Source organism: Anomaloglossus baeobatrachus, chromosome 11 (assembly GCF_048569485.1).
Source record: "Anomaloglossus baeobatrachus isolate aAnoBae1 chromosome 11, aAnoBae1.hap1, whole genome shotgun sequence".
Classification (NCBI taxonomy): domain Eukaryota; kingdom Metazoa; phylum Chordata; class Amphibia; order Anura; family Aromobatidae; genus Anomaloglossus; species Anomaloglossus baeobatrachus.
The window spans coordinates 5191435-5205523 of NC_134363.1; the positions used below are offsets into that span (position 1 = coordinate 5191435).

At 57.1% G+C, this 14089-nt stretch overlaps 1 protein-coding gene across 1 annotated transcript in view; it reads right to left on the reverse strand.

The window, feature by feature from the left end:
- Positions 1-388: 388 nt before the first annotated feature.
- The window catches only part of TRIM62 (tripartite motif containing 62), a 39557-nt gene continuing 25856 nt past the window's right edge, over positions 389-14089 (reverse strand). The window contains 3 exon segments of the mRNA XM_075328326.1: positions 389-1348; positions 5282-5397; positions 5470-5726. Of these exon segments, the coding sequence (XP_075184441.1) occupies positions 798-1348; positions 5282-5397; positions 5470-5726 (924 nt within the window). The 3' untranslated portion in view covers positions 389-797.

Here is a 14089-nt window from a genome sequence, read left to right on the forward strand (position 1 = left end):
GTGTGGGGGATGATCCAGCAGAGCTGAGTGTGACGCAAACCCTTCCAGATCTCTCCAGCTCCGGAGAGGTGAAATGACAAGTGTATTATGCAGCTTTGCAGCTGCTATTGCACCTTGTGGCCATTGTAACCTGTTCACACTGGTGACGAGTTCCTGTGGTCTGGTCCCACCTTCTCCACATACAAACAGGCTCGGTCAGTTCTTTACTATTTCAAAATCTTTGCTTACTGTCAGTGAATGATTGATTTATAATGAGGAGGCTGCAGATTCCTGATCGAGTCCTCTTCAGACAGCTGAGTGGGGTCAATGGGATTCTAACATGTTTCTATTCACTGACAGTAAGCAGAGATCAGGAAACCCGAAGAATGGACAGTCACCAGCCATGATGCCTCCTACACAGGACACCGGATCTTTAATGGTGCAGCATAGCCTCTTCCAGCCAGGTGTATAGTGAGCCTGTCCACCGCTGACCACACCAGCACCATCTCCAGCCGCGGCTTCACCTCCTGCATATCCCCTCCCCCGTCCATTAATATGTTATAATAGTCCAGGTCCGTGATGGCACCCGTCACAATAAGCGAGGATCCGTGATGAGGGAGCAAGAAAACGAAATCCCCCTGCCCGAGTCTGGACTAGGCCGGGCTGGTCCAGGCCGGATATGGACATTCATCTGGTGGTTTGAGGCCAATCACCTGACCAACATCAGCATATAGAGGGCGAGTCATGAATGCTGTAGCTAGTCTTGGCGAATATATCGTTCTCTACACCCCATCCTGCCCCCTCCCTTCGGGGGACCCTCATATCCGCACAGTGTTGATCCGCAGCGGCTGCACATTCTTGCCGTTGGCATGGCTCTGTCCAGGGCTGAAATAGGAGCAGAGTTTTCCAGGGAACTTTTCCCGGAAGGTGTAGAGCCAGGACATGTCATCAGCATTATAGAAGATGAGAAGACCCTTGTCATAATCCAGGTAGACCCCCACTTTCTCCAGTTTGCTCCTGACGTTGAGCCGCGTCCAGGGCTCGGTGCAGGCGCTATAGCGGTTCCCGTCGTGCATTACAATGCAGTAGAAGCCTTTCCCGGGCTGGATCTGGATACTTCCCTTACGGCTTACAGCTTCATGGGCCAGTCCAATCATCCACTGGGTCTTATCCGATACCACCACCTCCCAGTAATGCACCCCCCCATCAAACACCTGGGTGCCCAGCACTGACACCTCCACGTCAAACCTCTTTGGGGAGTCTTGGAGCGGCTGGGGGTGTAGGTTACCGTAGGCCACAATAGTGCAATCATCCGACAGGATCAGGCGTTGATGAGCGGTGATGGGATCCAGGGTGAGTACTGCCGGAACTGAGGGAACAAGAATCGGGATTACGACAGCGCCATGTGACCCTCAGGACACCAGAAGCTGCATTACACCCCACCTCAGAAATGGGAGAAGCTCCGGGGTACAATCATAAGAGGGTCTCAGAACAGGATCTGCCCCCACCCACAGGAGGAGCAGGAGGGACGAAGAACAGGATCTGCCTCCCCCTACTCTCAGGGTCACAGGAGAGCTCAGAACAGGATCCCCCTCCCCCCTACCCTCAGGATCTCAGGAGGGCTCAGAACAGGATCCGCCTGCCACCCTCAGGGTCACAGGAGGGCCTCAGAACAAGATCTGCCCCCCACCCTCAGGGTCACAGGAGGAACGAAGAACAGAATCTGCCCCCACCCTCAGGGTCACAGGAGGGACTCAGAGGATCTGCCTCCCGCTACTCAGGGTCACAGGAGGGCTCAAAACAGGATCCACCTACCCTCAGGGTCACAGGAGGGCTCAGAACAGGATCCACCTCCTCCCTACTCTCAGGGTCTCAGGAGGGCTCAGAACAGGATCTGCTCCCACCCATAGGGTTACAGGAAGAGCTCAGAACAGGATATTCCCACTCCAAAGCCTGAGGGGCTCAGAACAGGATCTGCCAATCCAGGGTCACAGGAGGGGCTCAGAACAGGATCTGCCCCCTCCACCAACCCTCAGGGTCACAGGAGGGCCTCAGCACAGGATTTGCCCCCACCCACAGGAGGAGCTCTGAACAGGATTTAGCCTCCCACCCACATGGTCACAGGAGGGGTCCAGAACACAATCTGCTCCCCACCCACAGGGTCATAAAGGGGGTCAGAACAGGATTTGCTCCTCCCCCACCCTCAGGGTAACAGGAGAGGGTTAGAACAGCATCTGCTCCCCACCAACATGGCCACAGGAAGGACGAAGAACAGGATCTGCTCCCCACCCACAGGGTCACAGGAGGAATGAAGAACAGGATCTGCCCCCACCCTCAGGGTCACAGGAGGGACAAATAACAGGATCTGCCCCCACCCTCAGGGTCACAGGAGGGCTCAGAAAAGGATCCGCCTACCTCCTACCCTCAGGGTCGCAGGAGGGCTCAGAACAGGATCTGCTCCCCACTCACAGGGTCACAAAAGAGCCTCAGACCAGGATCTGTCTCCCACCCTCAGGGTCACAGGAGGGGCCCAGAACAGGATCTGCCCCCACCCATAGGGTTACAGGAAGAGCTCAGAACAGGATATTCCACCCCAAAGCCTGAGGGGCTCAGAACAGGATCTGCCAATCCAGAGTCACAGGAGAGGCTCAGAACAGACTCTGCCCCCTCCACCAACCCTCAGGGGCACAGGAGGGCCTCAGCACAGGATCTGCCCCCCTCCTTAGGGTCACAGGAAGGGCTCAGAACATGATCTGCCCCCCACCCACAGGAGGAGCTCAGAACAGGATTTACCCTCCCACCCACAGGGTCACAGGAGGGGCTCAGAGCACAATCTGCTTCTCACCCACAGGGTCACAAAGGGTGTCAGAACAGGATTTGCCCCTCCCCCACCCTCATGGTGACAGGAGAGGGTTAAAACAGCATCTGCTGCCCACCAACATGGCCACAGGAGGGACGAAGGATCTTCCCACCCCCCACCCTTTTGGGCTCAGAACAGGATCTGCCCCTCCAGGGTCACAGGAGAGGCTCAGAACAGGATCTGCTGCCCCACCCCACCCTCAAGGTCACAGGAGGGCCTCAGAACAGGTTCTGCACCCCTCCTCAGGGTCACGAGGGGCTCAGAACAGCATTTGCAACATCAGGGTCTCAGGAGGGTCCCAGAACAGGATCTGCCTTCCCCCCACCCTCAGGGTCACAGGAGGGGCTCAGAACAGGATCTGCCCTCCACCCACAGGGTCACAAGAGTGACAAAGAACGGATCTGCCCCCCACCCACAGGGTCACAGGAGGGACGAAGAACGGATCTGCCCCACACCCACAGGGTCACAGGAGGGCTGAAAACAGGATCTGCTTCTCCCCCACCGTCAGGGTCACAGGAGGGGGTCAGAATAGCATCTGCTCCCCACCCACAGGAGGAGCTCAGAACAGGATCTGCCTTTCCCCCACCTTCAGGGACACAGGAGGGGCTCAGAATAGGATCTGACCCCCACCCTCAGGAACACAGGAGGGACGCAGAACCCCACCCAAAGGGTTACATGAAGGGATCAGAACAGGATCTTCTCACCCCCCACCCTTTTGGGCTCAGAACAGGATCTGCCCCTCCAGGGTCACAGGAGAGGCTCAGAACAGGATCTGCTGCCCCACCCCACCCTCAGGGTCACAGGAGGGCCTCAGAACAGGTTCTGCACCCCTCCTCAGGGTCACGGGGGGCTCGGAACAGGATCTGCCCCCCACCCACAGGAGGAGCTCAGAACAGGATCTGCAACCTCAGCGTCACAGGAGAGTCCCAGAATAGAATCTGCCTTCCCCCCACCCTCAGAATTACAGGAGGGCCTCAGAACAGGATCTGCCCTCCACCCACAGGGCCACAGGAGGGATGAAGAACAGGATCTGCCCCCACCCTCAGGGTCACAGGAGGGACTCAGAACAGGATCTGCCTCCCCCTACTCTCAGGGTCTCAGGAGGGCTCAGAACAGGATCTGCCCCTACCCATAAGGTTACAGGAAGAGCTCAGAACAGGATATTCCCACCCCAAAGCCTGAGGGGCTCAGAACAGGATCTGCCAATCCAGGGTCACAGGAGGGGCTCAGAACAGACTCTGCCCCCTCCACCAACCCTCAGGGTCACAGGAGGGCCTCAGCACAGGATCTGCCCCCCTCCTTAGGGTCACAGGAGGGCCTCAGAACATGATCTGCCCCCCACCCACAGGAGGAGCTCAGAACAGGATTTACCCTCCCACCCACAGGGTCACAGGAGGGGCTCAGAACACAATCTGCTCCTCACCCACAGGGTCACAAAGAGTGTCAGAATAGGATTTGCCCCTTCCCCACCCTCATGGTCACAGGAGAGGGTTAAAACAGCATCTGCTGCTCACCAACATGGCCACAGGAGGGACGAAGAACAGGATCTGCCTTCCCCCACCCTCAGGAACACAGGAGGGACTCAGAACAGGATCTACCCCCACCCAAAGGGTTACAGGAAGGGATCAGAACAGGATCTTCCCACCCCCCACCCTTTTGGGCTCAGAACAGGATCTGCCCCTCCAGGATCACAGGAGAGGCTCAGAACAGGATCTGCTGCCCCACCATCACGGTCACAGGAGGGCCTCAGAACAGGTTCTGCACCCCTCCTCAGGGTCACGAGGGGCTCAGAACAGGATTTGCAACCTCAGGGTCTCAGGAGGGTCCCAGAATAGGATCTGCCTTCCCCCCACCCTCAGGGTCACAGGAGGGGCTCAGAACAGGATCTGCCCTCCACCCACAGGGTCACAAGAGGGACAAAGAAAGGATCTACTCCCCACCCACAGGAGGGGCTCAGAACAGGATCTGCCTTTCCCCCACCTTCAGGGACACAGGAGGGGCTCAGAATAGGATCTGACCCCCACCGTCAGGGTCACAGGAGGGGGTCAGAATAGCATCTGCTCCCCACCCACAGGAGGGGCTCAGAACAGGATCTGCCTTTCCCCCACCTTCAGGGACACAGGAGGGGCTCAGAATAGGATCTGTCTTTCACACCAATAGTAATGGGAGGAACCCCAGAATTGGATTTCCTCCTGTGATAGTGGTGGCTAATAGAAGCAGTAATATGAAGGGCTTGGAGCGACATCCTTGCCCCCCCCAGTAATGGAACCTCAGAGCGACATCCGTGCCCCCCTATAGTAGAGGGTCGGAGCGACATCCGTGCCCCTCTATAGTAGAGGGTCGGAGTGCCCCCTGTAATATGGGGTCTCAGAGCAGAAGCAATCACTCTGGATCACACAGACCACCCTTGCAGGCCGTTGAGGTTCAGCAGGAGTGACTTACCAGGGTGTATGTCCTGGAAGAGCGACTTCCAGATAGTGTACTGCAGGGGTCCCAGGTACTTGGAGGTGGGGAAGTCTTCATACGTCAGGTTGGTTTCATGGATTTTTCCTTTTAACCTGGAGGCAGAAAATCCCATTGAAGTGCTGACAGCGGCAGCTTGGGGACAGTGTGCAGTGGTCTCGTCTCACCTCTCAGACAGGGAGGACACGCCGGCCAGGAAGGTGTGCTTGTCGCCCTCCGTCAGCCGCTCCTGCAGGATCTGCACGCCCTCCTGCACCTTGCGCAGCTGCTGACTGTATCGCTGCACCTTGTGGTCGATGTCCGTCAGTGTTCGCGCCGTGTCCGTCTCCAGCTCCTCCAGCATGGCCTTCTGACGCTCCCTGAGAAGCCGGTGCAGCCGCTCGAAGGCCTCACTGATGGTGGCACGAAGACTCTTAGCGGAGGACTGAGCAGAAGAGGCAGAGATAAAGGGGATCAGACACAAGGACTACAAACCCCAGCATTCACCGTCCACATAGGGAAAGCGTCCGGGTAGCACCCTATTGATGGTGAATGACAGGAAGTTGGGAGGGGGGAAACAACGGCAACATAAGGGGGGGAAGATGGGAGCGTGTGGGCGAGATGACGGGAGCATGTGAGGGGGACGACGGGAGCGTGTGAGGAGGACGACTGGAGCATGTGAGGGGGACGACGGGAGCGTGTGAGGGGGACGACGGGAGCAGGGGGGCGACGGGAGCGTGTGAGGGGGACGACGGGAGCAGGGGGGCGACGGGAGCGTGTGAGGGGGACGACGAGAGCGTGTGAGGGGGACGACGAGAGAGTGTGAGGGGGGACGACGGGACCGTGTGAGGGGGACGACGGGAGCGTGTGAGGGGGACGACGGGAGCGTGTGAGGGGGACGACGGGAGCGTGTGAGGGGGACGACGGGAGCGTGTGAGGGGGACGACGGGAGCGTGTGAGGGGGACGACGGGAGCGTGTGAGGGGGACGACGGGAGCGTGTGAGGGGGACAACGGGAGCGTGTGAGGGGGACAACGGGAGCGTGTGAGGGGGTAACAATGGCAACATGAGGGGGTAAAACGGGAACACATGAGGGGTAGACGAAGGGTGTGAGGGGAGGACAATGGGATTGTGTGGGGGGGACGGCGGGAGCGTATGGGGCGGACAATGGAAGCTAGTAAGGGGGGACGACGGGAGCGTGTGAGGGGGACGACGGGAGCAGGGGGGCGACGGGAGCGTGTGAGGGGGACGACGAGAGCGTGTGAGGGGGGACGACGGGACCGTGTGAGGGGGACGACGGGAGCGTGTGAGGGGGACGACGGGAGCGTGTGAGGGGGACGACGGGAGCGTGTGAGGGGGACGACGGGAGCGTGTGAGGGGGACGACGGGAGCGTGTGAGGGGGACGACGGGAGCGTGTGAGGGGGTAACAATGGCAACATGAGGGGGTAAAACGGGAACACATGAGGGGTAGACGAAGGGTGTGAGGGGAGGACAATGGGATTGTGTGGGGGGGATGGCGGGAGCGTATGGGGCGGACAATGGAAGCTAGTAAGGGGGGACGACGGGAGCGTGTGAGGGGGACGACGGGAGCAGGGGGGCGACGGGAGCGTGTGAGGGGGACGATGGGAGCTTGTGAGGGGGACGACGAGAGCGTGTGAGGGGGACGACGGGAGCGTGTGAGGGGGACGACGAGAGCGTGTGAGGGGGACGACGGGAGCGTGTGAGGGGGACGACGGGAGCGTGTGAGGGGGACGACGGGAGCGTGTGAGGGGGACGACGGGAGCGTGTGAGGGGGACGACGGGAGCGTGTGAGGGGGACGACGGGAGCGTGTGAGGGGGACGACGGGAGCGTGTGAGGGGGACGACGGGAGCGTGTGAGGGGGACGACGGGAGCGTGTGAGGGGGACGACGGGAGCGTGTGAGGGGGTAACAATGGCAACATGAGGGGGTAAAACGGGAACACATGAGGGGTAGACGAAGGGTGTGAGGGGAGGACAATGGGATTGTGTGGGGGGGGACGGCGGGAGCGTATGGGGCGGACAATGGAAGCTAGTAAGGGGGGACGGCGGGAGCGTGTGAGGGGGACGACAAGAGCATGTGAGGGAGGATGGGAGCATGAAGGGGGGGACAACAACAACATGATGGGGGAAGATGGGAGCGTGTGGGGGGATGATGAGAGAGTGTGAAGGGGGACAACGGCAGCGTGTTAGGGCGGGAAGGGAGCATGTGTGGGGGCGACAGGAGCATGTGGGGGGGACAACAGGAGCGTGTGGGGAGGACGATTGGAGCGAGTGAGGGGGGGAGGGGAGCGTGTAAAGGGGATGACGGGAGCGTGTGAGGGGGACAATGGGAGCGTGTGAAAGCGAGAAGAGAGCATGTGAGGGGGAGATGACGGGAGCGAGTGAGGGGAATACGACAGGAGTGAGTGGGGGCAAATGATGGGGGCGTGAGGGGGGAACGACGGGGGCGTGTGAGGGGGACGACGGGAGTGTGTGGAGGGGTGGATGATGGGAACATGTGGAGGGTGGATGATGGGAACGTGGGGAATGTGAATAATGGGAACGTGGAGAAGGCTGGATAATGGGAACACGTGGGTGGTGGATAATGGGAACATGTGGGGGGTGGATAATGGGAACATGTGGGGGGGGTGGATGATGGGAACATGTGGGAGGGTGAATGATGGGAACATGTGGATGGTGAATAATGGGAACATGTGGGTGGTGGATAATGGGAACATGTGGGGGGGGGGTGGATGATGGGAACATGTGGGAGGGTGAATGATGGGAACATGTGGGGGGTGAATAATGGGAACATGTGGGGGGTGGATAATGGGAACATGTGGGGGGGTGGATGATGAGAACATGTGGGAGGGTGAATGATGGGAACATGTGGGAGGGTGAATGATGGGAACATGTGGGGGGTGAATAATGGGAACATGTGGATGGTGAATAATGGGAACATGTGGGGGGTGGATAATGGGAACATGTGGGGGGGGTGGATGATGGGAACATGTGGGAGGGTGAATGATGGGAACATGTGGGAGGGTGAATGATGGGAACATGTGGGGGGTGGATAATGGGAACATGTGGGGGGGTGGATGATGAGAACATGTGGGAGGGTGAATGATGGGAACATGTGGGGGGTGAATAATGGGAACATGTGGGGGGTGAATAATGGGAACATGTGGGGGGGTGGATGATGAGAACATGTGGGAGGGTGAATGATGGGAACATGTGGGGGGTGAATAATGGGAACATGTGGAGAGGGCTGGATAATGGGAACATGTGGGGGGGGTGGATAATGGGAACATGTGGGGGGGTGGATAATGGGAACATGTGGGGGGTGGATAATGGGAACATGTGGGAGGGTGAATGATGGGAACATGTGGGGGGGTGGATAATGGGAACATGTGGAGAGGGCTGGATAATGGGAACATGTGGGGGGGTGGATAATGGGAATATGTGGGGGGTGGTGGATAATGGGAACATGTGGGGTGTGGATAATGGGAACATGTGGGGGGATGTGGATAATAGGAACATGTGGGGGGGTGGATAATGGGAACATGTGGGGGGTGGATAATGGGAACATGTGGAGGGATGTGGATAATAGGAACATGTGGGGGGGTGGATAATGGGAACATGTGGGGGGTGGATAATGGGAACATGTGGGGGGGGTGGATAATGGGAACATGTGGGGGGTAGATAATGGGAACATGTGGAGGGGGGATGAATGATGGGAACATGTGGAGGGGGGATGAATGATGGGAACATATGGGGGGTGAATGATGGGAACATGTGGGGGGGTGGATAATGGGAACATGTGGGGGGTGGATAATGGGAACATGTGGGGGGGTGGATAATGGGAACATATGGGGGGTGGATAATGGGAACATGTGGGGGGGTGGATAATGGGAACATGTGGGGGGTGGATGATGGGAACATGTGGAGGGGGGTGGATAATGGGAACATGTGGGGGGTGGATAATGGGAACATGTGGGGGGTGGATAATGGGAACATGTGGAGGGGGGGTGGATAATGGGAACATGTGGGGGGGGTGGATAATGGGAACATGTGGGGTGTGGATGATGGGAACATGTGGGGGGTGGATAATGGGAACATGTGGGGGGTGGATAATGGGAACATGTGGGGGGGTGGATAATGGGAACATATGGGGGGTGGATAATGGGAACATGTGGGGGGGGTGGATAATGGGAATATGTGGGGGGGGTGGATAATGGGAATATGTGGGGGGTGGTGGATAATGGGAACATGTGGGGGGTGGATAATGGGAACATGTGGGGGGTGGATAATAGGAACATGTGGGGGGTGGATAATGGGAACATGTGGGGGGTGGATAATGGGAACATGTGGAGGGATGTGGGTAATAGGAACATGTGGGGGGGTGGATAATGGGAACATGTGGGGGGTGGATAATGGGAACATGTGGGGGGTGGATAATGGGAACATGTGGGGGGTGGATAATGGGAACATGTGGGGGGGTGGATAATGGGAACATGTGGGAGGGTGGATAATGGGAACATGTGGGGGGTGGATAATGGGAACATGTGGGGGGTAGATAATGGGAACATGTGGGGGGTGGATAATGGGATCATGTGGGGGGGGTGGATAATGGGAACATGTGGGGGGTGGATAATGGGAACATGTGGGGGGTGGATAATGGGAACATGTGGGGGGGTGGATAATGGGAACATATGGGGGGTGGATAATGGGAACATGTGGGGGGGGTGGATAATGGGAATATGTGGGGGGTGGTGGATAATGGGAACATGTGGGGGGTGGATAATGGGAACATGTGGGGGGTGGATAATAGGAACATGTGGGGGGTGGATAATGGGAACATGTGGGGGGTGGATAATGGGAACATGTGGAGGGATGTGGGTAATAGGAACATGTGGGGGGGTGGATAATGGGAACATGTGGGGGGTGGATAATGGGAACATGTGGGGGGTGGATAATGGGAACATGTGGGGGGTGGATAATGGGAACATGTGGGGGGGTGGATAATGGGAACATGTGGGAGGGTGGATAATGGGAACATGTGGGGGGTGGATAATGGGAACATGTGGGGGGTAGATAATGGGAACATGTGGGGGGTGGATAATGGGAACATGTGGGGGGTGGATAATGGGAACATGTGGGGGGGTGGATAATGGGAACATGTGGGGGGTGGATGATGGGAACATGTGGAGGGGGGTGGATAATGGGAACATGTGGGGTGTGGATGATGGGAACATGTGGGAGGTGGATAATGGGAACATATGGGGGGTGGATAATGGGAACATGTGGGGGGTGGATAATGGGAACATGTGGAGGGGGGGTGGATAATGGGAACATGAGGGGGGGTGGATAATGGGAACATGTGGGGGGGTGGATAATGGGAACATGTGGGGGGTGGATAATGGGAACATGTGGGGGGTGGATAATGGGAACATGTGGGGGGTGGATAATGGGAACATGTGGAGGGGGGGTGGATAATGGGAACATGTGGAGGGGGGTGGATAATGGGAACATGTGGGGGGTGGATAATGGGAACATGTGGGGGGGGGTGGATAATGGGAACATATGGGGGGTGGATAATGGGAACATGTGGGGGGGTGGATAATGGGAACATGTGGGGGGTGGATAATGGGATCATGTGGGGGGGGTGGATAATGGGAACATGTGGGGGGTGGATAATGGGAACATGTGGGGGGTGGATAATGGGAATATGTGGGGGGTGGATAATGGGAATATGTGGGGTGTGGATAATGGGAACATGTGGGGGGTGGATGAGGGGAACATGTGGGGGGTGGATAATGGGAACATGTGGGGAGTGAATAATGGGAACATGTGGGGGGGTGGATAATGGGAACATGTGGGGGGTGGATAATGGGAACATGTGGGGGGTGGATAATGGGAACATGTGGGGGGGTGGATAATGGGAACATGTGGGGGGTGGATAATGGGAACATGTGGGGGGTGGATAATGGGAACATGTGGGGGGGGTGGATAATGGGAACATGTGGGGGGGGTGGATAATGGGAACATGTGGGGGGGGTGGATAATGGGAACATGTGGGGGGTGGATAATGGGAACATGTGGGGGGTGGATAATGGCAACATGTGGGGGGTGGATGATGGGAACATGTGGGGGGGGTGGATAATGGGAACATGTGGGGGGGTGGATAATGGGAACATGTGGGGGGTGAATAATGGGAACATGTGGGGGGTGGATGATGGGAACATGTGGGGGGGTGGATAATGGGAACATGTGGGGGGTGGATAATGGGAACATGTGGGGGGTGGATAATGGGAACATGTGGGGGGGGTGGAAAATGGGAACATGTGGGGGGTGGATAATGGGAACATGTGGAGGGTGGATAATGGGAACATGTGGGGGGTGGATAATGGGAACATGTGGGGGGGGTGGATAATGGGAACATATGGGGGGTGGATAATGGGAACATGTGGGGGGTGGATGATGGGAACATGTGGGGGGCGTGGATAATGGGAACATATGGGGGGTGGATAATGGGAACATGTGGGGGGTGGATAATGGGAACATGTGGGGGGCGTGGATAATGGGAACATATGGGGGGTGGATAATGGGAACATGTGGGGGGTGGATAATGGGAACATATGGGGGGTGGATAATGGGAACATGTGGGGGGGTGGATAATGGGAACATGTGAGGGGTGGATAATGGGAACATGTGGGAGGTGGATAATGGGAACATGTGGGGAGTGGATAATGGGAACATATGGGGGGTGGATAATGGGAACATGTGGGGGGTGGATGATGGGAACATGTGGGGGGCGTGTATAATGGGAACATATGGGGGGTGGATAATGGGAACATGTGGGGGGTGGATAATGGGAACATATGGGGGGTGGATAATGGGAACATGTGGGGGGGTGGATAATGGGAACATGTGGGGGGTGGATAATGGGAACATGTGGGGGGGTGGATAATGGGAACATATGGGGGGTGGATAATGGGAACATGTGGGGGGTGGATAATGGGAATATGTGGGGGGTGGATAATGGGAATATGTGGGGGGTGGATAATGGGAACATGTGGGGTGTGGATAATGGGAACATGTGGGGGGTGGATGAGGGGAACATGTGGGGGGTGGATAATGGGAACATGTGGGGAGTGAATAATGGGAACATGTGGGGTGGTGGATAATGGGAACATATGGGGGGTGGATAATGGGAACATGTGGGGGGGGTGGATAATGGGAACATGTGGGGGGTGAATGATGGGAACATGTGGGGGGTGAATAATGGGAACATGTGGGGGGTGGATAATGGGAACATGTGGGGGGTGGATAATGGGAACATGTGGGGGGGTGGATAATGGGAACATGTGGGGGGTGGATAATGGGAACATGTGGGGGGTGGATAATGGGAACATGTGGGGGGGGTGGATAATGGGAACATGTGGGGGGGGGTGGATAATGGGAACATGTGGGGGGGGTGGATAATGGGAACATGTGGGGGGTGGATAATGGGAACATGTGGGGGGTGGATAATGGCAACATGTGGGGGGTGGATGATGGGAACATGTGGGGGGGGGTGGATAATGGGAACATGTGGGGGGGTGGATAATGGGAACATGTGGGGGGTGAATAATGGGAACATGTGGGGGGTGGATGATGGGAACATGTGGGGGGGTGGATAATGGGAACATGTGGGGGGTGGATAATGGGAACATGTGGGGGGTGGATAATGGGAACATGTGGGGGGGGGTGGAAAATGGGAACATGTGGGGGGTGGATAATGGGAACATGTGGAGGGTGGATAATGGGAACATGTGGGGGGTGGATAATGGGAACATGTGGGGGGGGTGGATAATGGGAACATATGGGGGGTGGATAATGGGAACATGTGGGGGGTGGATGATGGGAACATGTGGGGGGCGTGGATAATGGGAACATATGGGGGGTGGATAATGGGAACATGTGGGGGGTGGATAATGGGAACATGTGGGGGGCGTGGATAATGGGAACATATGGGGGGTGGATAATGGGAACATGTGGGGGGTGGATAATGGGAACATATGGGGGGTGGATAATGGGAACATGTGGGGGGGTGGATAATGGGAACATGTGGGGGGTGGATAATGGGAACATGTGGGGGGTGGATAATGGGAACATGTGGGGAGTGGATGATGGGAACATGTGGGGGGCGTGGATAATGGGAACATATGGGGGGTGGATAATGGGAACATGTGGGGGGTGGATAATGGGAACATATGGGGGGTGGATAATGGGAACATGTGGGGGGGTGGATAATGGGAACATGTGGGGGGTGGATAATGGGAACATGTGGGGGGGTGGATAATGGGAACATATGGGGGGTGGATAATGGGAACATGTGGGGGGTGGATAATGGGAACATATGGGGGGTGGATAATGGGAACATGTGGGGGGTGGATAATGGGAACATGTGGGGGGGTGGATAATGGGAACATGTGGGGGGGTGGATAATGGGAACATATGGGGGGTGGATAATGGGAACATGTGGGGGGTGGATAATGGGAACATGTGGGGGGTGGATAATGGGAACATGTGGGGGGTGTATAATGGGAACATATGGGGGGTGGATAATGGGAACATGTGGGGGGTGGATAATGGGAACATGTGGGGGGTGGATAATGGGAACATGTGGGGGGTGGATAATGGGAACATGTGGGGGGTGGATAATGGGAACATGTGCCCCAGCTCTTAGTATCAGACACTCTGCATGTGTGGTGGTCTCTTGTCTGGAGAGGGTCAGCAGTGTGTAGTATTGTGGGTGGTGTCAGTC